The 26,731-nt window shown below is 36.2% G+C and overlaps 1 protein-coding gene across 2 annotated transcripts in view; it reads right to left on the reverse strand.

Moving 5' to 3' along the window:
* Window positions 1-645: 645 nt before the first annotated feature.
* HIPK3 (homeodomain interacting protein kinase 3) overlaps window positions 646-26,731 on the reverse strand; it is a gene marked incomplete at both ends in the record, with an annotated part of 62,691 nt that continues 36,605 nt past the window's right edge. The window contains 15 exons of one of the 2 annotated variants that reach the window (XM_079707450.1): window positions 646-1,122; window positions 2,019-2,146; window positions 2,430-2,665; window positions 4,172-4,312; window positions 4,619-4,915; window positions 5,210-5,272; window positions 5,429-5,590; window positions 5,682-5,803; window positions 6,433-6,554; window positions 10,927-11,050; window positions 11,470-11,629; window positions 12,693-12,877; window positions 13,369-13,455; window positions 14,366-14,485; window positions 22,668-22,791. In XM_079707450.1, the coding sequence (XP_079563576.1) occupies window positions 646-1,122; window positions 2,019-2,146; window positions 2,430-2,665; window positions 4,172-4,312; window positions 4,619-4,915; window positions 5,210-5,272; window positions 5,429-5,590; window positions 5,682-5,803; window positions 6,433-6,554; window positions 10,927-11,050; window positions 11,470-11,629; window positions 12,693-12,877; window positions 13,369-13,455; window positions 14,366-14,485; window positions 22,668-22,791 (2,548 nt within the window). The remainder of the gene's footprint in view (window positions 1,123-2,018; window positions 2,147-2,429; window positions 2,666-4,171; window positions 4,313-4,618; window positions 4,916-5,209; window positions 5,273-5,428; window positions 5,591-5,681; window positions 5,804-6,432; window positions 6,555-10,926; window positions 11,051-11,469; window positions 11,630-12,692; window positions 12,878-13,368; window positions 13,456-14,365; window positions 14,486-22,667; window positions 22,792-26,731) is intronic. The other variant, XM_079707451.1, reaches the window with a different exon arrangement.

A 26,731-nucleotide genomic window follows, 5' to 3' on the forward strand; every position in this document is an offset into this window, starting at 1 on the left:
GAGTAAGTCTGAACTTTAAGTGCTGCAGTCCTCAACATTTATATATAGTAATAACATTAACAACCTCAAATATTTAAGGCACTATGTGTGGGAACGGTTTACAATGCAGCTGAGATTATTAGAACAACATTTAAGAGCAAAGTCTAGGCAATATTTTGCCCATGCAAAAGACACATGCAAATGTAAAGAACAATAGCTCAATTTCTTAGGTAAGTGACCCAACATTTATACACTAAGACACAGATAATACAATTCACTTGTATGCTGTAATTCTGACATATGTGCATCTGTTGCTCTAAGTCTGTACACAGAATGGCTTCCCAAATATAGACGTGTCTTGCACTAGTTAGAAGGCAATTTTATAAAAAATAGCGGGAGCAAAACTGGACTTCTGCTCCCATAAGTCACCTGCCTAGAGTTACTACATAAGAAGATAACATGACCAAAGACAAGTTATACCAAATGTGCAAAACACATTAAAAGTGAGTTTTTTTTTTAAAGCTCAAAGTTGTTTAAATTGCACCCAAGTCTACATGATTCAAAAATAATTTTCTTGTGCCATGGTTAATCTTTATTAAATACGATGTTTTATTTTTAATCAAATGTTTATATCATTGAGCTTCCTCAATAGACTCTTTTGAATTTTCACATATATGGATACTGGCTGAGTTTGGTTGGACTCAGTGGAAATCCAGTATATGCAGGTGATGCTGCAATGTAAGAATGTGGTGGGAAGATTGGTTTGTACTGAGTCTGATGAATGGTTGGGGATGGTAACAGACGGGGATTTATGCCCACTGGGACTTGGTGAACTATGCCACTGGGATGGGAGATATTATAAGTTGGATGCTGTAACATAGGTCTTGAGGTACATGGAGAGGCTAAGAGGTGGGCCACTGGTGCAGCACTGCTGAGGGTAGCTGATGATGGGTATGGAAGTAGAGTAGGCTGTCCTCCGAGGTGCGTATTTCCAGCCAGATGGGCGTGCACAGCTGTGTGATTAGGACTTCCATGAGAAAGAGTGAATGGATTACTGGTAACACTAGTAGGGATATAGGCTTGCTGTCTTCGATGTCCGAAGTTTCCATTCCACTCTTGATGCCCAGACCCAAAGTGCTGAACCTATCCAAAAACAAAACAAAAAGATTAATTACATATTTTATAAGTCAAAAAGAAATGGGGGAAAAAAAAAAAGAAAGGGAAAAAAGGAAAATTACAAGATACTCTGTGACTGATAACCCACAGAGGATCTCTCAGATCTTAGCTTATACTAAGTATAAACAGAGTGGAGAAAAATATCGATCATTATATATATATATATATATATATATATATAAGTATTAGCATTTTAATATGTATTACTGCATATTATTATAATATTAACATTGCCACCACCCCTGCTAGTAGTGTCACTATTCCTACCACTACTGATAGCTACCATTTGCGGAGCACCTATTATATGTAAGACTAACACTTTACGTACGAGACGGTATTTAATTCTAATTATAGTTATATAGCTATCATTCCCATTAACTGTGGTCCAGACTTGTTGAAGAGACCTGGCCAAGGTACTGTACATAGCATTTGGCAAAACCAGGATGTGAACACAGGTCTGACTCCAATACCTATGATCTTTTCTTTCCCCAAGTGAAACACAACTGCCAAGCACAGTGCTGACCAGATGGCAAGTCCTCAATAAGGCATCTCTCACCATCACAACTAACACACAAGAAATGTAACCATCAATGCACTGGTGTGCATTCTGATTTAAAGGGCCTAAGACAACAAACACACTAAAAAACTTTAAGAGAACCTAAGAACCTAATCTTTCTGAAAAATTCAAGTTCCATGGATAATCTGATAATTATCCTATTATTAAGCCAATTACTTTTTAAGTCACTTGGGATAATGAAAAGGGAAAAATTTATTAAGATTTTATACAGTGTGAGACTCTTTTTCCCCCCAGTTAGAAAACTGCTGAATTTGAATCCCAAAGACTCAGAAATTCACAAACATACCTGACTGAAATTCAAATGCTGCTGCTGGAATGCTGATGTCAATTTTTGCTGACGATTACCTACTGCGGAAGGCTGGTTTAATCTTCCAGAAGTAGATCGCCCTTTTATTAATGGCTGGCATACAGAATCTGGCAACAACAAAATACCAGAAAGTAGCTGCTTTTTCCTTCTTATATAAAAATCAGAAAGGTCTTTAGACATTTTACACAATAGTGATTTGAGAACCTTAAAATTAAATAAAAAGAAAAGATCTCATGGTTTCCAAGGACTGGGTGATATTAGAAGATATCTCCTTTGTACAATAGATTTGGCAGGGTCAAGCTGGAAATTCAGAGATGACTTTTGGCTCTAATGTTCCTAAATTACGACCTTTTAAGGGCCAATCAGGGAAATAGAGAGGACTCAGTTTACCTGTGTTTGCCATATGCTCATCGGCATGTAATCCATTTTCTAGTCCCATTGGTGGCACCACAACAGTACAAACAGCTGGTTTGGTTTCTGTATCTGCAGAGGTTACCAGTTCTGTGTTTTGATGAGTATCCGCCACAAAACTGCTCTCTGCAAACGGACTGTCATGTCCTGAAGAGTCTGATGTTGGAGAGCCATCCACAGTATCACAACTACTTTCCTGTTCTTCATCTGACATACTACAACAAGAAAGTATTTTTATGAACAATGTTTTTCAACATTAAATCTAAACTTAAATAATTTCCAGACTCCCAGCAAATTGATAAGAATCTTATTCAATTATTTCATACCTAATTACAATTTCTTCCTTATCAAAAAAACATTTTTCATAGATTTCCTAGACTCTCACATTAATTCTCTTTTCAGACTGCTAACCCTAATTCTGTCTGTCTAGGAACACACTCTTAGCACTTATTTTTCCCTCCTTTCCCTTCCCACTTGATCCTTAGTAGCAGTTCATAAAATCCCATTTATAAATTACAGAAGATTTCATCAAGACAGTACAAAAGAAGTACTGTTCTGGATAACCGAAACAAAATGTACAAACATATAAGCATGCAGCTTGCATATGTCAGATTAAATTCTAATGTTATATATGTGCCTTTAGTGATAATTTGGGTCCTTTTAACTAACCAGTTATCTGAAAGGTCTTTCCCACCTCTCTGAAGGTCTAGCCAGTGTCCCATTTCTCTTCTCGCCCTGACCCTTGGGCCCTGCCCACCACCCCCCAAATCCTTGGGATTTTTACAGCATTTATATTCTGTTTTACTACTCACTTCATACTTAACAATTTGAAGCATCTCTTTTTATATGTATATTTTAATTATATATTTTTATCTTTGTATCTTATTTATATATATACACACATCTTACACGTATGTGTGTATTTACATATACGTATGTATAATATCAACTTCCAAAACACATTATAAACAAGTTCTAAGAAGAAGATGTGTTAATACTTCTTTATGCTTCCACAGAGCTTAGTTATAACCAAACTATTCAAAACCATATTTCCTGATTATGGAAAAAAGAGAAGACAAATAAAATTAAAGCTGAAAGTTTTCAAATTTTGTTTCCACTAAAAAAAAGAATTTCTAAAAGCTAAAATCAAATGTATTTCACTGAAATTTTTATGGCTCATCTCTTAATGCGTTAGCACATCATGCAGGTTAGGAGAAGCTCACTACTTTAGTGGCAAGGCATGTCCCTGGCCAAAAGGAAGGGTAGGAAGGAAATACGCATGAAACCGTGCAAATCAATCACTATGAGAGAAAAAAATCAGCAAATACTCTACTGACAGTGGGTCATTACTTTATTATGGAAAACATTCCTTTTTATTTTGCTGAAGTATATGTTCTTATTCCAAATTTAAATTACAATAGTAGTCTGTGGAGCTGGAGTTGAGAATGTGGCTTTTTCACCCTTTCAAAAACAAAATGATTCTTTAAAAATCATTTATTAGAACCTCAATTTTTCATTTAGATCTGTTCTGTAATAGTAAAGAAAATTACTACTTAAAACCTGAGTTTATAAAAAGGTGATCTAGTTCAAATATTATGATCAAGAGAGAAGTCACTGTGGTAAACTGGCAGGTACTTACTAATTTAAACAACAACAAAAGAAATCATAGGCTTTTTAGTAGACTTAATATTTATAATGTACTGCTATTGAAATTCCTTTACCTGTTTGGTCTCTTGCAAGGGGATGGGCTGGACTGCCCTGAGGAGCTGGTGCTCAGAGTACTCTCAGGACTACTTAATGAACAAATCTGATCAATATTCAAGGTGCTCTGGCAAGCTTCACAATCCAGATTACCTTTACATCTAAGTAAAGAGGGAAGGGAAAATTGGGTCAAAAATGAGAACATACTCCCCAAGTAGCCAAAATTTACATTATTTTATTAAGGATATGAAACAGTTAAGTGACCTACATGGACAAAAATCTAAAGCTCATAATACAGGAAAAATGCTATAGTAATCATGCTGAATAATATTCAGGAAGTTTACTCTGAAGGACATGAACAGACAAGTAATAAATCACAAAGTTTTTTTTTCCCACTGCAGCAGAGGGTGCCATCATCATTATTTAAGGATGCAAGAAAATCGCAGGAAACTGCTTTTGGCACTTACTCTCTGAGCGAATGTCTCTGCGACGTCTCTTCCTCATCAGTGTCACTGCTAATGGTGATCACACTCACTGCAGGACTCGGGGAGTCAGCGATGATGATGGTTTGCCGCTGTTTATCTGAAACTGATGAATCAGAGTCCTGCCTGATAGAAGTTTCACAACAATTTCTTGCCTCTCCTTCTGAGTTATGATTGTCCTGTGTTTCTATGCAACTTGCTTCCTCAACATCTTTCCCATTCACTATCTTTGGAGAAATAAATGCTGATTGTGGGATATTGGTATTCTGCAATGAATTACTCCTGCAATCAAAGGAATAATGTGTTATTTCTATAATCAAAATATATACATGACATTTTTCTAAGATAGCTTGTTATAATTAACAATGCAAACCTTCACTTGTTAAGATTATAACACACTAACATACAGATCATGAGTCTGTGATATATAAAATACCTCTAGAAATATGAGTGCAGATTGCATTTACATATATTCAAATAGTCCTTTTTTTTTGGTAAATGTGATATCTGAGTATCTAAAATTGTCTAAAATTATAGGTAGATAATAAATCAAAAGGGCAATAAAGACAATCTTACCAACTGAAAGCATTTATTTCCTCTCTTCCTGGCTCCCATTCCATTAGTTTTACCAAAATACCTCTGAGAAATTGAGAAGGGAGCTGGCTTAGTGTTTGTAACAAAGCTATCAAAGAGGTCATTTTGAATACAACAGAGTGACCCTTTGGTGTACATGCAAAATTTATTTTAATGATTAATTTTCAAAATGCAGAGGAAAGTTAAAATATCAATACCAACCTGTTCTGGCACAGTTTATTTTTCTTGGTGGTGGCAGGCTGAGGCCACACAACATGTGCGATGCCCACACTAATTGGCTGAGGGGCTGATAAGGTGATCTGATTGGTTAGAAGAGGTTGTGGCATCACTGAGCTGTAATGATTGCTGTGTGAAATCATTTTCCTAGGGAGAAAATTTAGAAAAATTGAATCCCTACTTTACCATATCTATTTTGCAAACTATTCACAAAGAAGTACCCTCGTTTTTAACTTACCCCCAGTCTCCGAGCCTTTGTGAACCAGCCATACCCTCAGAAGCTAATGTAGTAGCAGGAGCCATGGGTGTTATCTGTTGCCAGGCAGGTACCAGCATCTGCTGTGTTCTACCAGACCATGTCTGTTGCAGCAAAAAACAAAACCAAAAACAAAAGAAAAACTAGTATGATACAAGTTAACTCAAAGTAACAATCTTCTAGGTGGGAATAAAGACACAGACCTACTAGAGAATCGACTTGACGATCCGGGGAGGGGGAAGGGTAAACTGGAACAAAGTGAGAGAGTGGCATGGATATATATACACTACCAAATGTAAAATAGATAGCTAGTGGGAAGCAGCCGCAGAGCACAGGGAGATCAGCTCAGTGCTTTGTGACCACCTAGAGGGGTGGGATAGGGAGGGTGGGAGGGAGGGAGGGAGGGAGACGCAAGAGGGAAGAGATATGGGGACATATGTATATGTATAACTGATTCACTTTGTTATAAAGCAGAAACTAACACACCATTGCAAAGCAATTATACTCCAATAAAGATGTTAAAAAAATAAAAAATTTTAAAAAATAAAAAAATTCAATAATTAAAAAATAAAGTAAATCTTCTAATAATTATAAAAGTTAAAGTCAATAATCTACAAGGATTGAATTCCCATCTAGGTCATTTTCATTGTTTCCAACAGCACAAATGGATTAGTGCCTCTACCTGAGTAAAAGGAGGACAGCACATATGTAAAAATAATGAATTATTACCAACCTGAGAAAGAACTCCTGGTCGGATCTGTAGTGGCTGCATGGCTGGGGCCTGCGTTACAAGGGGTACTGTATTATCTACCCTTATTGAATAACTAGTGGGTTTACCATGTGTTGCAGGAATACCTGTGAAATAGAAAAGAACAGTTCTCAAATAAAAGAAAAAACTTTTCTCTGAGTTACCTTATAAAACTCTTAAATTTATGAATTGCTACTAGAATTATGAAAAAATCCCCTGCATAAAATTTTCATAATATTAGAGAGCAATCTATTTGGAAAGTGAGATACCGTCTATCTACCTTGTGGTACATCATTCCAAAAACTGTTATAAAGCTACTCTTTCTACCATTTTAAAATGCATAAAGTTGAATGATTTGTTTTTGAAACTTCCCATTCCCTTTAAAGTTTGCTATTATAGCTTTACTTTCCTTTTTGAAAGTTCTGCCACTGGTAAGACACGGAAAGGTGAATCTGGCTCAACACCCTTATCCTCTAGCAGGTAAATGTTCATCTTTTCATACAAACTTTTAGCTATGCTTGGTATTCTCTTCTTTAAAACTATGATAGGATCTTATACACGTCATCAAAGGAGGAATGTATCACAACTTCAACTTCAATGGCCATGATGGTTTACATGATTCAATAAAATTCAGGATGGCACACTCATTTCAACCTCTAAAGGAAAAGCAAAAAACAAACTTTTCTGCCTAATATGATGATACAACTAAGCATTTATCATTGTGGTTTAATCTACTAGTATTTCTAGTGGAGAGCTACTGGAACTCCAGGACAAACATGTTCCATTTTGCTTACCCCCTAGGGAAATGAGAAAGCAGGATTACTACCCACGTTAATCCTGTTAATATTAATATGTCTGTGTCATACATCGCAAGAGCACCTTGCAAATATTAAGTCTTATGGTACTAAACTTTAAGAGAGTAAAGTAGTATTACACCAACTAAGAACTCTGACTAACAAGATTTTAGGGATATCTCCTAAGATTAGAAAGCTGAGTTACTACAATAAATTCACTACTTCATAATTCCAGTCTATTGTATTGTACTTACTTTCAATATGGGCTGGCAGATCATTTAAACATCATCAGTTTTTGGATAAAAGTGACCTTGTGTGATCAGCCATTTAAAAAAATTTTTCAAAAACAATCGCTTTTTTTCCTACTGAAAAATAACCTTACACTTTTTATTGCACAAATATTTGTAAGTGATAATTCTAAGGAGAATTTTATTGTGTTTATGTTCTTCACAGAGGTGCTTATCCTACTGGCAGGGTGTTCTACCCTCTGAGCTCCACCTACAGAGCTACATGTGAGGGACTTCACTGGCGGTCCAGTGGTTAAGACTCTGCGCTTCCAATGCAGGGGGTGAGGGTTCAATCCCTGGTCAGGGAACTAAGATCCCACGTGCTGCAGCGCATGGCCAAAAAAAGTTAAAAAAAAAAAAAGAAAAAGAAAAAAAAGAGCTACATGTGAATTAGATCTACAAAGATCTATGAGTTATTTTTTTAAACTGACCTTCTTACCCTTTCCAAAAAGCATGTCTTGATCAGCAAATTCTCCAAGGAATGGAATATAAGCACACCCAGGCTGTGTAGATATATTGCAGCAATAGAGAATCTCATCAGAGAAAAAAGCATCCTCACTTTGATAAGGATGAAACCACAGAGCAAATTCTTAAATCCCCCCAAAAAAAAGATTGCCCTTAAATTCTCCTCGGAATCAATGCCTTAAGACAAGAAGAATTCTCCTATAATCTTTTTTTTTAAATCAAATTCAAAAGTGGGTTCAGATCCCAACTTTCTATATGCTTATTAGGTTAGCTAAAATTTTAATCTTTGATTACATTTGCTTGATACCTGGAAAGCATGACACAAAAAGTTTAAAGACTGTTCTAGTACAACAGAGGAGAATTTTGCTGGAATGCATTTGATTCTAAAATAGCAGTTTTCATCCAGAGGGGATGAATAAGTAGCTTTTCAGATTGCCAAATAATGTTAAATGCTTGTTTAGTAAATACAAGAACCTACACTCAAATTTGTTAAGTAAAAGCTTGTCTAAGTCTTCTGTACTTTAAACATGGCACAACATTAGGGATGTGGCATCCATATAGCTATACCTACACGTTATATCTATAGTATCTAAAATATATGAAACGCATGATGAACTTAAACAGTGTAGACCCAAGGTAAAAAATTTAAAGTGAAGGACAAGAGACATAAATTTTATTTTAAAATCTGAAGTATAATGGTACCATAACTGCTACCCAATAAGCATTTAAATATGTTTCTTTTAAATGGATTGGCACATTATGAGGTAAAGGGGTAAGAAGGTCAATACTGGGATTTTCTACAGAGATGCCAAAATGGATTAGAGGGAAAGTTTTCATTTCTAAGCGGACACTATACTAAGATAAGAAACAGTGAGACAACATATTGCAGAGCCTGCCTGTTATGCTGCTGCAACTGCACCTGTTAGTTCTTTAAGCGAACAAATATTTTGCTTTCTCTCACTATTAATTCTAAAACTACTGTTCTTCACACCTCATGAGTTAATGAGCCTGAAAATATCTCCTTTTCTTTCTGTTATCCTTGTTAGGAAGCACTTGCAGTTGTTAACATATGTACAGAAAGGTTACTAACCTTTTATTAATTATAAGCTACATAAAAAGATAAAAGATTTGCCTAACCTCATTGAATGTTTTAAGAATGATGCTCAATTGTATTTAGAAATGTGTCCACAAAGCCTTTTGGTACAAACAGAAGGTAGCTCTGAAAAAAACCTGAAATCTTTTTTTTTTTTTTTTTTTTTGGCTGTGCCGCATGGCTTGCAGGATCTTAGTTCCCCTACCAAGGATCAAACCTGGGCCCCCAGCAGTGAAAGCCCAGAATCCTAACCACTGGAATGCCAGGGAATTCCCTGCTATTCCAAATCTTGATGAAATATACCACACTGTAGGTAGGTGACCCCCAAACTGATTTTGTACACGGAAGAGATCATTAGAACCTGAGAATCTATTAGTACAGATTAAAAACTCATCTAAGTGAAAATGTATTTGTCAAGATACCACTTACGTAGTAACTAACTGAAAAACAAAAAAGCATCAGTCTTGCATGCTCAAGTATTTAGAAGTAAAATGTCTATGACTTACTATTAACAGTACGTGTATGTGTAACAGACAGACAGAACAAATACACCATGTTAATACTTGTTGAATCTAGGAGAAAGGACATTATTATTCTTTGAACTCCTCTACAATAAACAGTTGAAGAAAAACAAAGAAACACAACAGCATCTTTAAGAGTGCTGACAATATGATACAGGTATTTTTATTACCAAACCAGCCATGGGTCACTGTCACAGATAACAGACCAAAGCTACCCTGGTAGAACCAAAGTGGCTAAAGAGCTGCTATGTTTTCACATCTCTCATTACCAGCCAAGCAAGTCAACAAATATATTCTTGGTGCTTTGTTAGGCACTGTGGGGAAGATTAAAATAAAAACTTTAAAAAGTTGCTCACATCCTTAAATGAAATAAAAATTTCAAATATAACCTTCAGAATCCAGAAATATTACAGCTGGAAACGATCAAGATAGTATCTATTCAGTCTGTTTTCTTTGACAAAGGCTGAAGCAAGTTAACAGACTTGTCTGGGATGGCAGAGCAAACAGAAGAAAGAGAACTAGATCCCAGGCCGACTTAGCATCAAGAGCTCTCACTTACACTATACAGCATTACCACCATGCTTCAAAGAGTCACTTCGGGCCCATTTGGAATCAATCTCTTGATTTTAAGATATGACTAGATGTTACAGCCTAGCAAGGACAAAACGCTACCGAAGGACCTAGGAAAGAGGGCTTTATGCTAGCTATTCCAGTCAAAAAGTTCACTGCTATCACCCTTTTGCCACTAAGAAGTTCCTCGGTGTGAAAATTTATGGCATCTTCAAAGGTATTCTGTCACCATCTCACTTGAGGATTTGATTCGATATTTTTATCTAAATAAGGGCAATTTGATCAAAATCAATCTTCAAACAAACAAACTAAGCTATGGGTAAAGAACAAGACTACAATATTTTAGGAAAGAAATCCTCTGACCAAAGCTTAAAGAACTGAGCTCTCAATCACTGTAATGTCCAGTGATTACATGCAGATAAGTACTTACGTGAACATCTGGAGCAGTTATACCCAGTATAGGACAATCCATACCTTTCCAAGTTCATTAATTTCCACTAAGGTATGTTATCATGCTAGACTCTACAGGAAATACAACTGTCATATGGTCCATTTTGTTATTGATGACTACAGTGGAGCTGCAGTCAAGAAGTATCACTGGTCTAAAGGCTACTGACCTGCTTAAATTAAATTCAAATGTAGCAGTAAATGTAGCAAAACTCATGCAGTATATTTAATGAAGAGATGCCTAAACTTATTTTAAAGTAATGCATGCCTAAATTCAAAGTGTAATTTAAATAAAAGAATACCTTGAATAGCTGGTGGACAGATAATCAGTGTCTGCTGAAAAGCATCACCACAACCAAAATGAGCAGTTCCAGCCTGCAGAGGAATCCCATGGTGCACAACTGAATGAGCAGATGTGGTTAATGCCTGAAACGACAGACGTACATGGCATTCATTATACAGAGCAGGCTTCTAATTGCTGTACACATACTTTACAAGTAGAAATCAAATGCATTTCAAAAAATCATAATTCTATGATAAAAATGGACCCAGAAATTGATCTTACTGAAGTCTACTTTTTGTAGAGTTGAGACATAGAAGGGCAGGTAGATCATATTGAAAGAATAAAAGGCGAAGGAAAAAAATGGATTTGAGTAGATATGCTCCAACTGTTACCCTGAAATATTAGAGATTTAACAGAACAGCCATAGTAAGACTTCATCAGCACTGGAACTTCTAACTGCTGACATGGAAACTTCTGCATATTTCAAAAGCAAATGAGCAATCTTTTTTTTTTTAAAAAAAAAATAGAGGAGCATAAATTATCAAATACTATAAGTTCTTACCTGACTTCTTAATGTGCCAATTTTAGTAAAATTTGCTGTCAGATTAGCAGTACTGCTTGGAGCAACTGGTCTCAAGAGTGAAGTTTTATTGTGATTATTTGTGTCACACGAATTCGGATGGGACTTACAAATATCCATAATATGAAAACAGGACTTTACACTGCAAAAGAAAAATCGAAAGGTAATATTATTTTTTTAATGTTTAGAGTAGTTTAAGATTAAACATTATTTCCAAAAGGAAAAAAAGTCTATGGCTTGCACTTAATCTGCATATTTCCAATAGTATTTCTACCAGGAAATCCTGTTAAGATCAAATTTCAAAGCAAGCAGAAGAATATACTTATATCTGGAATATTTTCTTGAGACAGCAAAGCAATAGTGAGCACTTTTTGGTTAAAATTTTATGACCCCTACTCTAAATAGTTTTTTTCTAAACTTCTAGATCTCCACATCCCTAAATTAATGGCACCATGTATGTGGTTATTACGTTATTTTCAAAGTGCTTATATACAGAAACCATTAGACATTTTTAAGTATTGGGGGTGTGGAGACTAGTTGGGCTTTATAAAAACATCGATTTTAATTGTAATTCACAATAACGAATATGAGTTTGCTCCTTCACCTCCTTCATTCAATATTTTTAAAATATTAAAAGAAGCTATTTTAAGTCACTTGCTTTACTCTCTTCAGCCTATAAAAAAGAGGACTGGGGTTCAAAGAATTCACAAGATTTGCCTAAGGTAACTCTTCTAAGTCCTTCTCAATTTGGGCATATACTCTTCTCTACTAACCCATAAAAAAAACCTCCTTTCCTACCACAACACAGAGGGGAAAGAAAGGGGACAAGAAAAGCAAATGCTGTGAAAGGAAATTGAAAATGGAGTTTGCAGGACTCAAAATTGAGGGAGGAACAACTTAACACTTCCTTTAACTATAAATATGCCTGGTTATTAAGGTAAGAATGTCATGTAAAACGACATCACTCAGTCATCCTCAGTATGCTATTTTGGAAAAAGAACATTGGAATGTGATTTAGATTTGCATTCTATTTCTACTCTGCAATTTACTGTCTATGTGAACTTGGCCAAGTTAGCTTAACCTCTTTTTACTCAGTTTACTTATATTTAATGAAGAAATTGAATCATTTTTCTAACACAATGGTTTACCACAAACAGCATTATCATTTCTCCAGAATCATTTTAAAAGATTTTAGAGTAACTTACTGGTTGCTATGCGGGAAATCTAGAAGATGTTTCATATTAACAAAAGCATGGTTCAAAGTCTCTGCTGGAGTAATTCTTAAATCTGCATCAATCAGCAACATTTTTTTCAACAGACTAACAAATTCTCTTCTATCAGCTTTCTCAGCCAAAAGATCACTTCCTTCCAAATCCATCACTGTGTTCACCTGCAAAATCAAAATTTCAAGTCATCGAATAAAAATAAGCCATACAAGGTAGTATACGTTAAAGTCTCACAGTTTACAAAAAAAGCCCACAACACAGGAAAGAACAAAGAACTACAATTATTTTGAAATAAGAAAGAACAATTGAGTTTAACAAATCCTCAAAATATTTTGAGGTACCAAAGAGCATTCAAAGCAGGAAAAAAAAATTTTTTTAACTAAACAAATATCCACTTCTAGAGAGATATAAGGAAAAGAAACATGTCTGTTAGAGTTTTCCTTTTTAAAGAAAATACTTGAATAATACAAATTAAATATTTGATAAAGACAAATGCAATTTAGTTCCTGAAACCTTAGAATCAATTTTGTTTGAAAAGCTTAAAAACAGCAAGCATTCTACGTCATGTAGAAAATGATTAACGTGTTTTGGCATTCTTGGCATTCAACTCCACCAACTTAAGCATAAGATTGACAAATGTGACTGTGGTACTCACATGCACTATATCATCCAGACTGTTGAATATGTACTTTCTGGCTTCTTTAGACTTCATTCCTGTCTCAGCCTCATGTTCTTCCAGTGTCTTATCGAATATATCAGAGAAGGAAAATATCTTATTACCCACCATTTGTAAATCCTTTATTTCTTCAATTCTGGCACATTCAGCCTAATATATTGAATATTCTAAGGCAAGTAGTAGTTTCAAAAGAATAACTATCAAAAATGTAATTTTGGGACTTCCCTGGTGGCACAGTGGTTAAGAATCCACCTGCCAAGGCAGGGGACACGGGTTTGAGCCCTGGTCCGGGAGGATCCCACATGCTGTGGAGGAACTAAGCTTGTGTGCCACAACTACTGAGCCTGCACTCTAGAGCCTGCAAGCCACAACTACTGAAGTCGATGCACCTAGAGCCTGTGCTCCGCAACAAGAAGCCACTGCAATGAGAAGCCCACGCACCTCAACAAAGAGTGGACCCAATGCAGCCAAAAATAAATAAATAAAATAAAATAAATTTTTTAATGTAAGTTTTTAGAAGTATACAAAAAATGAGAAGTTCAGGTTCAGATCAAAAAATATTACACATATAGATAAATTCCTTAACAAAATAACTAAAGTTAATCATTAAAGATTTACTAATCCTAGGAATAAATTAGGTACTTGGGTTATGTAGTAAGTGGTTAGATTCAATCCCTGTCCTATAAAGCTTAATAAATGTAGAACTGGGTAGGGAAGATAAACAACACAAAATGATACACATAAAAATTTTTTAAACTATTTAAAATGAGTTAATAATTGTGTTGCCAGGTTAGAGAATGAGCTAAGGTATTCAGAAAGGACTCTCCTCGTTAAAAGGGGGTGGTGGGGATTGTCAAAAATGAGAATTCAAAAGAAGAAAAAATGCAATGAAAGAAAAATAGGCACAGAGGGTATTATCTGTGAACATGACGCATCTTAGAAAATGTTTTTCTAAGTATTTTTTTAAATGAATTACCTTTAATCTCCAAGCAGAATGAGAGATATCTGTTTCTCTGCAAAAAAATCTTGTGGATTTTGTACCCACATTTAACAACTGTTCTCCTGGTAAACCTTGAGTCTGAGAAATGTATCGAATCTGAAAAATAATTTACACAACAGATGAGTTATTCTTTTATTGCATTAAGATATTTATTGAACAACTATATCAGACACTAAGCTAGATGTTAGGTCAAGAATTAAATGAGGGGCTTCCCTGGTGGCGCAGTGGTTGGGAGTCCGCCTGCCGATGCAGGGGACACGGGTTCGTGCCCCGGTCCGGGAAGATCCCACATGCTGTGGAGCGGCTGGGCCCGTGAGCCATGGCCGCTGAGCCTGCGCGTCCGGAGCCTGTGCTCCGCAATGGGAGAGGCCACAACAGTGAGAGGCCCCCATACCGCAAAAAAAAACACAAAAAAACACACACACAAAAAAAAAAAAAAAAAAAAAAGAATTAAATGATGTACAGTGTGTGCCCTAAGAAATCAGTCCAGTGGGGAACATACAAGTAAGCAATTATAATACAGTGTAATATATATTGATATAATACAGGTATAATAAATACATGCCTTATGGAAAGACAAAGAAGAGACACATAAAATAATTGTAGTCATATAAAGTTCCAGATGAGGTGATACTCAAGTTGGGTCAAAAAGAACAAACAGTTTGTTAGCCCTGAAGGAATGGAAAAAAATCTGAATTATTATGATTTATGCTAAGGTTATAATATGAGTAAATATGGAAAATAAAAGGAATACATGCACACATTCAGAGACTGAAGTTCGCTAAGGGAGAAATGGCAAGAGACGAAATTGATCTAGCAGGCAAAGGGCTTTATCAGTAGGTTAAGAAGTTTGGATTTTACTCTGAGAGGTAACACTGGGAAACCACTGGAGAAACTGGAGAAATCTACACAGGCAACTGACAAGTTACTTGACTTAGTGACAAGTTGACATGGTGAATTAGGGCTATGGGAGCACTGGAGGGGACGCATCTATATCACTGGCATATGTGTGTTTGAGCCAGTAGAGGAGGACACAGGTGTAGATGGCCTCTCTCAGGAGGACACTGAAAAGCTCCAGCCTCAGGGCCTCTGAACTTAACATCCTTCTGTTTGAACACTGTTCCCCCAGACACCTGCACGGCTAGTGTTTCACTTCCTTCAGCTCTCACCTCAAATGTTACCTTATTCATGAGGCCTTTCATGCCCCACCAATAAATAAGAACAAGCTCTCCCCTGCTCAGTACCCCTATCTCTACTTATTCTGTTGTATTTTTCTCTACTGTGCTTTTTCATCATCTGATATTCTGTACATTTACTTTGTATTTTCTTACCCCATTCTGCAGTAGAATGTAAATTTCATGAAGGGAAGAACTTTGTTTTGTTTTCTTACACGTACACCCGTGACAGTGTCTGGTACATAGTTGGCCCTCAAATATCTGTTCCCCAGATCAACAACTGGGCAGCACAGGGAATAAACAGAGGCTTAACTCCTTGAAATTGTGTTTGAGAACACAGGATTCTTTTTTTAAACCTCAAATACAACTAGTCCATCCTCTCCTGAATCTTCTATTTCTCCCTCTGTATGAGATTTTTGCCCTCGATCTACAAAAATGTTTAATATCTTCCAGCCTAAAAACAAACCAAAAAACCCCCAAAAAACTCCCTTAACTATTTAAAACACTTTTCTCATTCAGTTAAAAGCCTTAAAATAGTGGTCCATATTTTACTTTCCAGTCTAACCTCAACACACAACAACTGGAATTTTACTATTACTCTCACGAAATGATAATGTCCTGTTATTAACTGACACATTTAACAGTCACATATTAATCCTTATCTTACTTCAACGCTATTGGCCATTTTCAAGTGAATAACTTGAAAACTCTGTTCCTTTCATTTCCACATCATTCTTTTCTATTTCTCTTCCTACTTCTTGGCACTCTTTAACTGCCTTCCTCCATTTGTTATATGGCATTGCATTCTAGAGTTTTATCTGTCTTCTTTCCCTCTACAAGCCCCATGTGCCCATAGTTTTATCCCTAATTCTATGTCTAAATATTTATCTCTAGCTCTGGAGCTGTAGATCCAACTGCTTACTGATACTCTCCATCTGGCAGGCCTTTAGGTACCTCGAAGTGAACATATTCTAAACTGATTTTCCTTAAACCTGTTAATCCTCATGTATTTCCCCCTTTGGAGACTACCACCAACCACCCGAATCAGAAACCGGAAATTTATGCCCAACAAGTACCTCGCCCTCATCACCCAACATCCAAAACCGTAACAATTTTACCTCATCAGTATTTTTCATAACTGTCTCTCCTCTCCATTCCTCTTTCAGGTCTTCTTCAATTCTGAGTTATACAATCTCACAAGCCTCCTAATTAGTCTACCTGCCTCCCTAATGACCCCATCCACTCACTCCCAATTCATTATTCACATTGCTATGAACAAGAAACTGCTAACAGCCATTTTGATAAAATGCAAATCTGATTATTACTCCCCTGTATAAAATTACTTTACTGCCTACAGGATGGATTCCAAATCTCTAAACACGGCACACAGGCCCTCCAGCTTTATCTCTTCCGGGCTCTTTACATGCTCCTGTACTCCAGCCCCCTCTAGCACCTGCTAAACCTTGCATGGGTTAGTTTCCCTTTCCTAGACTGCTCTCTAACCCCTACTTATCAACATCCCTGTTCCTCTCCCTCCTTACCCCCCTCCCTGCCACTTCACCGAATCCACGTGGCAAACTTTTACTGTTCCAACTTCAAGACTCAATTCAAGAAATTCTCCTCTGTAAAGCTATGCCTAACCATCCAAAACAGAGGCAATCACCTTCCTCTGTGCTACCATCACACCTAGAACATAACAATTTTAATGCATTTATAACACTACATTACAATTATTTTTACACGTCAGTTTTCCCTGCTAGACTATGCACCTCCTAACAACAGTCTATGTTCACGCATATTTGTATCCCCAATTTTACATGAAATGATAACTAAAATCTCCACCTTACAAATTAGTTTCGTTACATTAAAGTGCAGTACCTCCCCCTCACCCCATATCCCCCAAGTGCCTGAGTTCCTTGTTTTATGGAAACAGAAAATGAAAAGTACTAAGAGCTTAGTACCTCGATGTTGCATCAGAGTATCGCAGATGGTAAGAAAGGTGCTCAACAATTCAATTTCAACAAACATACACAGGGCATTTATTATGGGTCAGATGCTAAAGCTATGCAGAACAATAAAATATGTTGCCAATCTTCAAAATTTATTCAAAAAATTCAGTAGAATAAATATTTAAGAACATAATCTGCAATTAAACTAGGAAATGCCATTATAAAGAAGAAAACAAAGTGCTAAGAAAATACCATAGAGCAATTAATATACCTAAGAAGTTGAGATGGCACCAAAAAAAAAAAACGGCAAATGAACCTGCCAAGTTTATTTTTGGTCGTAATGCCTGCCAGTCATTTGAAAAGAACTTGTTCCATCTGTATGCCCCTCCTGTCTCCAGTGGATGAAGGGTGGGGACCTGACCTAGAAGCAATTAATTCATAAATTTGCCTTGTGAACTCAACTAGAATTAAGCTAAGCAAATCAGATTTACAGTGTCGGAAACGCAAACTAAGAAATTCCAGATACTGCTGGAGGATGAGCTGAAGGGTTACAAGGTAGAGCTAGAGTTTGATGACCATGTTAACATAACCAGAGTTAAGAGTGAGCAGAAATTCTGAGTAGCAAGTTAGAATCAAAACAGATAAAAGCACTTCAAGAGCAGCTAAGTTATACTTAATTTAAGATCGAGCACCAGAGTGAAATTCTCCCAAAGTCTATTAATTTCTCTAAGTGTTGCCTTGAATCTAAAAGCACCTTCAACTCCAGACTTCACAAAATCCAGTCATATTAAATTTAGCTCATTCTTGGATTTTTTGACACTCCACACATAAATAAATGAACTCTTCCTTGAGCCAACTTGAGAAGGTCTCTTTAAAACCTGAATAGCATGTCAAAATAGAATTCTTTGAAGATTCCCACCCCCACCCCTGGAGTGAGCTTTATTCTTCTTACATAAGATATAATTTGATATTACCAAGTATAATAAAATTTGAATATAAATTCAGACTTCCAGCTGTTCTGGATAAGCTTCTACCTAAACTCTAACAAACATTTTTCAAGAACAATCAACATTTACCAAGTAAATACTGTCCATTCATCCATAAAAATATTATTTAATTTCCTAGAATGTTACTGATATTTCCCCAGTAAATATAAGTCAAATCGAGTACATATAGCACTAATGAGACAGTATACCTACAATTAAGACAGGAAGGGATCCAAGCACAGTACCAATTCACAGGGCAGCCTTCTCTACACATACACAGTAAATACATTTGTGTACAAAAGGAAATAAAATGCACATATGACAAAATATATTCTCAACATGGTCAGTGCCTAGTTGCAGAATCCAAAATTCAAAGAAGAAATTGCCTTGGAAAGACTTTAAGAGATGACACAGATGATTAAAGAGCTAGAACACAAAGCCCATAATAAAGAATTTAAATAGTCTGAAGTTTTTCCTAGTGACTCAAATCTGGCCTAGAAGTATTTAACTATACGTATACTGTTAAGTCTTTTTCACTTCCTTTGAAAAAAAACCAATATTACAAGGTTAAATATAGGTTACACAAAAGACATATCAACAAGGGTTAAGTAAGAGATGTTACAATATATTTCACAGAAAGTCTTTATTGTTGTAAATGTTCCATGTGCACTTAAAATGTATGTATCCTGCAGTTTTGTGTGTAGTATTGGGTGTAGTGCTCTATGCCTGTATCACTAGGTCAACTTGGTTAATCATGTGTTCAAATATTCTATATTCTTACTGATATTTTTCTATCTACTTTCTCTAACAATTACTGAAAGAAATGTGCTTTAAATCTTTAATTATGATTGTGGCTTTGTCTTTTTTTGGTTCTATCAATTTTAGATTTATAATGTTTTGAAGCTGTTGCTAGAGATATAAAATATAGAATTTCTGTGCTTGTGTTGAATTGAACTTCCAAATTAACTGGCTGGGCTTCCACTCTTTATAAATAATGCTGATGTATTTGTAATATATGAACACTCCTGTTGTTAAAAGCAATGTTATTGATAAAAGCAAAACAGAAGAAGAATATCTTGTACAACATATATTCTGAGAGATAAATATTTGTACAAAATGTTATCACGGGGGCTTCCCTGCTGGCACAGTGGTTAAGAATCCGCCTGCCAGTACAGGGGACGAGGGTTCGAGCCCCGGTCCGGGAAGATCCCACATGTCGTGGAAAGACTAAGCCCATTTGCCACAACTACTAAGCCTGTGCTCTAGAGCCCGCGAGCCACAACTACTGAAGCCCGTGCGCCTAGAGCCCGTGCTCCGCAACGAGAAGCCAATGCAACGAGAGGCCTGCACACCACAACAAAGAGTAGCTCCCGCTCACTGCAACTAGAGAAAGCCCACACTCAGCAACAAAGACCCAACGCGGCCAAAAATAAATAAAAATTAAAAAATTCATTTTTAGAAAAAGTTATCACGGGACAAAACGATAAACTAGCATAGGCTGCTGGTTCCTTCCCTAGAACTCAAATCTGGAGACAGAATACCAATGGAGGTTGATGAATCTGAATAACTAATATACAGACTGTGAAAACCCACTTAGAGCAATAGCAGATTGACAGTGGTAGGGTAGAGGTGGAGTCTGGAAGAGGGCCAGTGCCAGGGAGCTAGGGCAGACTAGAGCAGGGTTCAGCTGGACTCTTTTAGTGTCTTGAAAGTATCATTATCCATGAAGTAGTGTAGAGGTGGTCTACTGCTAATAGCATAGCTTCTAGATTCAGACTGCCCATGTTAGACTATTGGGTAAGCTTATTAAACTTCCCCACACCTCAGCTTTCTCATCTATAAAACCTCACAGGGTTGTTGTGAACATTAAATGAGTTAAAGTGTTGACAGTTCCTGGCACCCAAAAGAGTTCAATAAGTATTCATTAGTAATGTTACTACTATTGCCCACTGTACTGCCACTGTAAGGCAAAGAATAAGTTAAAAAAATAAAATAGCAACAACACCCCAATTGGATATCCAAGTATATCATGGCAGCTGATGCCCAGAATAGGAAACAGATAACAGACAGAGGCATGTCCTTTCACATCTTAATTAGATGGTCATAATCCAGGGAGTTGAGGAAATTTTATGAAATTCAACCATATAAATAGACTAAAGTAAAAAACAACCCCAAAAAACCCCACTCGTGAATATTTTGATAGATGCACAAAAGCATTTCAGAGTCCAAAACCAATTTAAGATTTTTAAAACAACTTAAAATTAGGAATAAAGGGATAGTCCTTATCTTGAAAACAGACATTTATCAAAACCTCTACAGCAAGCATCATATTTGAAAATGAGTATGAAGTCCAAGATTGGAATCAAAAAACACATCACTCCTATTCGTTTGCATTCATATATTTTGGAAAATACCTTTTAAAACACTGAATTGATAACTGTGTGGCTATTGATGCTGTATGCTAATAATTTTTTTCAATTACTGTACCCTTTTGGAATTAAAGTAATATACATTCTGAAAATATTGTGAATCTGGATCAGATAACACCTCCCAGTTTTAAAAAAAAAAAAAAAGAAATCTATTACAGATTTTAGAAAAACTGAGCTTTGGTCAGGACTTTGTGTTAAATTACCACTGTAACTTTTGACAAGTCATTTCATTTTTCCGGGCCTCAGTTTTCTCCTTTATAAAATGTGAAGGGGTAGTAACTAGATAATCTGTAGGGTCCCTTTCAGTATCAACATTAGTTGTCCAACACTAGAACTGTAAAGTCCAAATCCAGAGTACAACAGCAAACTGACCTTTATATTGCCACTAGATGGTGTCCTGCTCCAGAGTACTACGCATGTCATAAACTGTGGTCCACAAAGCCAAAGGTATATTTCTAGAATTTGACAGGTACCTCAGTACTTCAGCAGCTAAGGGATTATGGGACTCTCCAACTAGATCACTAACTCTTTCAAAACTAGTAACAGTTTGGCACCTGCATCAAAGTTAATGATTGGGTAAAAAGATGAAGGAAGCTAGAATGTATGGAAATTTTTATAGAAATGGTCTTTTAAGAGGTATGCTCAACATGGAGGGGGAAAGTAGAGAATATTAAAAAAAAAAACCTGGCCTAAAAGAGAAATTTTATGGGTAGAAAGTCATTGGAAGAGGATAGATTAAAGTTAATGATAACATCTAATTTAATAATTAATATTAAATGACTTTTAGGGTCATCTCAGCAACATTTAAGTCACTAAATTAACTACCTCTCATATCCCCTTTTATATAGAAAGCTAAATCTTAGAAATCAGGCATGTTGCTACAAGTTATGTGTGCTTTAAAATGTTCTGTTTTCTATTTTTTTCATGTTTGAAAGTTAAATAGTATAACATTTAAATAAAAATACAAGCCAGACAAAATATATGTAACCACTGTTAATTCTGACTAACATTTTCTACTAAAATATGAGTTGAGTATATATCTCTCTAATAAGGGAGATGCTATGAAACTTTCAAATAATAGTGAAGAAGATAACAATTACCAAAAAGAGAATCTTGATATTAAAAACCAAATAAATAGCAAACAACATTGTCTAGTAGCTTAGAGAGACTAATGAACACACCTGAAAACTACCATGAAAAGTGTGTAATGAGGTGATTTGCTGAATTTTACTGAGAGTCATTTCAATAATGTTAAGCTAGACTTTTAGCACCACCAAAAACAGCTAAAAATACTAAAGAGGGTTAGGGTGACTGAGGTACTTAAGACCAGTAAAGATTGTTGGTTAAAGACCAGTAGCTATGATGACTTTTATTCCTTGGGAGAGGCTGACATTTCAGCTGTCATCACCCAAGTGATGTCTGTCACCCAAGCAAAGCACTATTATTTAAATGGACACAGTCCAGCCCTTTATATACGTATAATATAAAAATGGTACCAAAAAAATTCTCCCAAAAGGTTTTCAGGCCTGTGGATTATACCCTTGTTTATGAAAACACTTTAAAAATCAAGTTCTGTTTTGAGATCCTGAATTTAAATTCCGTTAGATCCAAGGTTTTGCCAATTTATTCTAAAAGGAGTCTCACATGTATTGTATACCTGGGAAAATGCATTCCTGTAAGTCTATTATTCTTCTTTACATTCTACCAATTCTACTGGGTTATCACGACAGTTCTATTACCTGGTCATACTCCAAGGCTCCTGGGTAGAGAGGCCATCCAAGGAATAATTCTGCAATCACGCATCCCAGTGACCACATGTCTATGGCTTCACAAAATGGCAACCCCAATATAATCTCTGGAGCTCTGAAATTTAAAAAAATAATAATAATAATCAATCAATCAATCAGCGGTTTTCTTTTAAAATTATCCGATTCATCTGACATTCTAAGAGAAGTTTGTAAAATGAGAGCGAAATCATCTACTATTTATAGTAATTCTTCATTTTTCAGAACTTGTTGAAACCTAGCCATAATCCTGAATTAAACTTCAAGGGGTGCTATGAGTACAACATTGCTATGATAAAATATCTATACTTAATCTGAGTTTTACTAACATGACAGTAAAAAAAGGAAAAGCATAGACCTTGTTCTTGAGACTACAGGAGATTAGAAATAACACACTAGAAAGAGAACTGACAAATTAAAAATACATGCACCATGACACCAACAGAACTTAAAGCCAGACACTGGAAGATAAGACCCAAACCAAACAAAACAAAACCCCAAAGGCTAACCATGGATCTAGACGTGGGTATTACTTCAGAAGATAATAATAAAAACTGGGCTATTTGTTATCCAAAACAGATAAGACCAAGTTCAATATATTCAGCCTTAAAAGGCAGAAAAGTACAGGATACATCAAAACAGTTAAAAAAGCATTTTAGCACTTGAAGAGCTTTGATTATTTGGAAAATTATTTCATGAAAGATACAATTCCCTGATAAATTATGTTGCTACTTCACATGACTTTTCCACAAGAAAATTAACGTTCTAAGAGTTCTCTAAATACAGTCATACAATCATAGTTATCCTGCACAGTCTCAAACTTACAGAGGAGTTATAAGAACAGTACAATAAATACTTTTTCCTAACCCACTTGAGAGTAATTTGCCAAATAATGGCATGCTTCATATTTCCTACAAACAAGAATATTCTCCTACAATATCACAATACAATCATCAAAATCAGGAAACAAATACTGATACATCTCTACCATCTAAGCCTCGGACTGTGAGTTTGGCCAATGACACTGATAACGTCCTTTATGAAAAAGAATCTAATTCCGAATCATGCACTGCATTTAGCTGTCATATCTCTTTCAGTCTTTTCCAATATGGCATAGTCCCTCAAGTCTTTCCTTGATTGCTATGACCCTAGCATAAGATATTACAGGCCAGTTATTTGTTGCATGTCCCTCAGTATGGGTCTGTCTGATGTCTTCTTGTAATTAGATGAGGGTTATAGATCTTTGGGAGAAATGTTTAAAAAGTGATGGGGGTTTTTTCTCATTACATGCTATCAGGTGGTACAAAATTTTGATTTGCTCCACTACTGATAATATTCACTCTGACTACTTAACATGGTATCTGCTACATTTCTCCACTATCAAGTTTCTCCTTTCCCCTCTGTAATGAAGTATTTTGTGGAGTTTCAATTTGAGACTGTACAAATAATCAATTTCAATTTATTCATGTATTTACCTATGTAAGTATAATGGATTCCTATTTTATTCAATGGGTTATAATCTATTACTATAATTACTTATTTTGATGCTCTAATTTTCCCAGACTTGACCAGTCGGAACTCCCTCAATGAGATATGGGTCCTCATTACTATTGGGATGGCACTATTCCCAGGATTCCTCAGCGTATATTTTATACTGTTAAAAAAATAACCCTTCTGCTAATTTTTTTTAACTGAGAGTGCTGACTGTCACTACCTCCTAATGCGGTGGTTCTAAATCTTGGCTGCACATTACAATCCCTTTGTCCTGGCCACACCCTATACCAATTAAATCAGAAACTCTGGGGATGGGAGGTAGGCATCAGTAGTTTTTAAAGCTCCCCAGGTGATTCCAATACATGGCCAAAGTGGAGAACCAAAGCACTAGACTCAAGTAGTTAAACCCAATGGGAAAACTATTCCATCTCCTCCCTACAGCTCTTCTGATCAGAATAAGTTCAAAGGATAATAAACAAATTGTTTTCTACCATAGATTTGGGATCTGTCCAGTGACTCTATACTCCTAAACACCTCTGCTATAATTAATACTTAAGATTCAGTAGACTCTTAATGCAGAAGTACTTGTGAAAAACAAGTAAGTGTCATGGGGAGATGTTATGAGGCATAAAAGAACCTTAAAACATAGTTATAAAAGGTCTTCATTCTTTTGACAAAATACTCAGCAAGTGTATAGATGTACACACGAGTTATATTCAGCTAAAATCAAATGCTAAACTGTATTGTAAAAAGAGAAAAAAATAGGTTACACTAAATTATCAATCTTATATATTCACAATATAGAGATATTATCCTTTTTTGTTCACTATTTTATACACAGAACGTAGCAGAGAATATGCACTCAGTAAACATTTCTCGGATAAGTCTTGCCAACACAGGTTGAGTCACACAAAGGAAAGAAAGCATCAGTGTGAAATGTGGGTTTGAACTAGGCCTCAAAGAACAGAAGTCTAGGCAGAAAGAAAGAGAAATGGACACAAGAGTTTATAAAGGGTATATACCAATCTGTACTTTAAAAGGTTCAAAGCAAAAGGCAGCCTGTTTCAAAAGTATGGAGTAAATAAGATTCACTAGTGATACTTAATCATGTACTAATTTGAATCCTGAAGACTTATTAATAAGACTGAGCTATAGCTGTGTATAAGAGCTTTATGATTATTTTCAAAGAATTAATATAGAAAATTCATGGGACTTGAAATTGGCTACTGTAGAAAACTTCAACATTGCATTTGGTAATGAAGGAAAATTAACAAAATGATAGTATCTAGGATATTCAACTTAAAGAGACCAAAATTATTTGAAATCTGGTTAACAATTAAGAAGAGTTTCTGTCAAGTAGACAAAGAGTGATGAATTCCTTCTGCCATTTGTTACCATTTAATGAATGAGCCAAGTTTCAAGCCAAGACAGTGACAAGAATATAGAGTTATTTTTTCAAACTCTTGACTAGGAATTGTATAAAACCACTTCAAATACAAATCTAAGATTCAAAAGTTGTATTTATGGAAGCAAACTCAACTTTCTCATTTTAAAAAATGAAAGAATTTTAACTGCAAGTTTTATACAAATTCATTATGTATTATTGCATCAGTTTAAATCCTCTGAGAAGCAGATAAGATGTGCAAGAAATTTCTTGGGAAAAATGTCTCTGAAGGATACTCAGGGACAGGAAGAAGGAATAGGTGAAGAGAGCTTCAGACCTTGAGCAGTTCTGACACCTGTGAAAGAGGTGCAAAGGAAGAATTGGGTGGAAAGAACCTCCAACAGCAGTGCTGTTAAGAGAAAATCTTGGCAGGGTCAATGGGGAGTCCCCAGGCAAAAATTATCTGCTAGGCTAGTTCCCCATCAAACTAGAACAGCTCTAGGACCCCCACTGTGTTTGGTCACTGGCTGAGAGCAGCCCAGCAGCAAAGGGGCCTCTGCTGAGCACTGAGGCATAACCAAAAGGCACAACAGCTGGAGGCTGTCAGTTAACTGCTCTTCACAGGGGGTTCTCTTGAAGTGGATCAGAATGGCACAATTCCAAGGCTGCCACAACTATCTTCCCAAAAGCTTCGGTATTGTATTTTATAATACTACATATCATAAAGAAAATGTAATAAATTTCTTCACCAAGTCTGAGTCAAATGTGGCTAAATTCTCTCCAGTTTACCATGGCATGCCATAAAACATTATATTTTCTATACGTATCATCACATGTAAAAAGGTGGGAAAGCAATACCGTTAAGCATTTACAATCTAGATGAAACTGCCAGAGCTGTCAGAGCTCTGCTGGCTAGTCTTACAATAAAATAAACTTTTAAAATCAAATTATGGGGCTTCCCTGGTGGCGCAGTGGTTGAGAGTCCGCCTGCCGATGCAGGGGATACGGGTTCGTGCCCCGGTCTGGGAAGATCCCACATGCCGTGGAGCGGCTGGGCTTGTGAGCCATGGCCGCTGGGCCTGCGCGTCCGGAGCCTGTGCTCTGCAACGGGAGTGGCCACAACAGTGAGAGGCCCGCGTAC

The sequence above is a fragment of the Hyperoodon ampullatus genome (assembly GCF_949752795.1).
Source record: "Hyperoodon ampullatus genome assembly, chromosome: 7".
In the NCBI taxonomy this organism is placed as follows: domain Eukaryota; kingdom Metazoa; phylum Chordata; class Mammalia; order Artiodactyla; family Ziphiidae; genus Hyperoodon; species Hyperoodon ampullatus.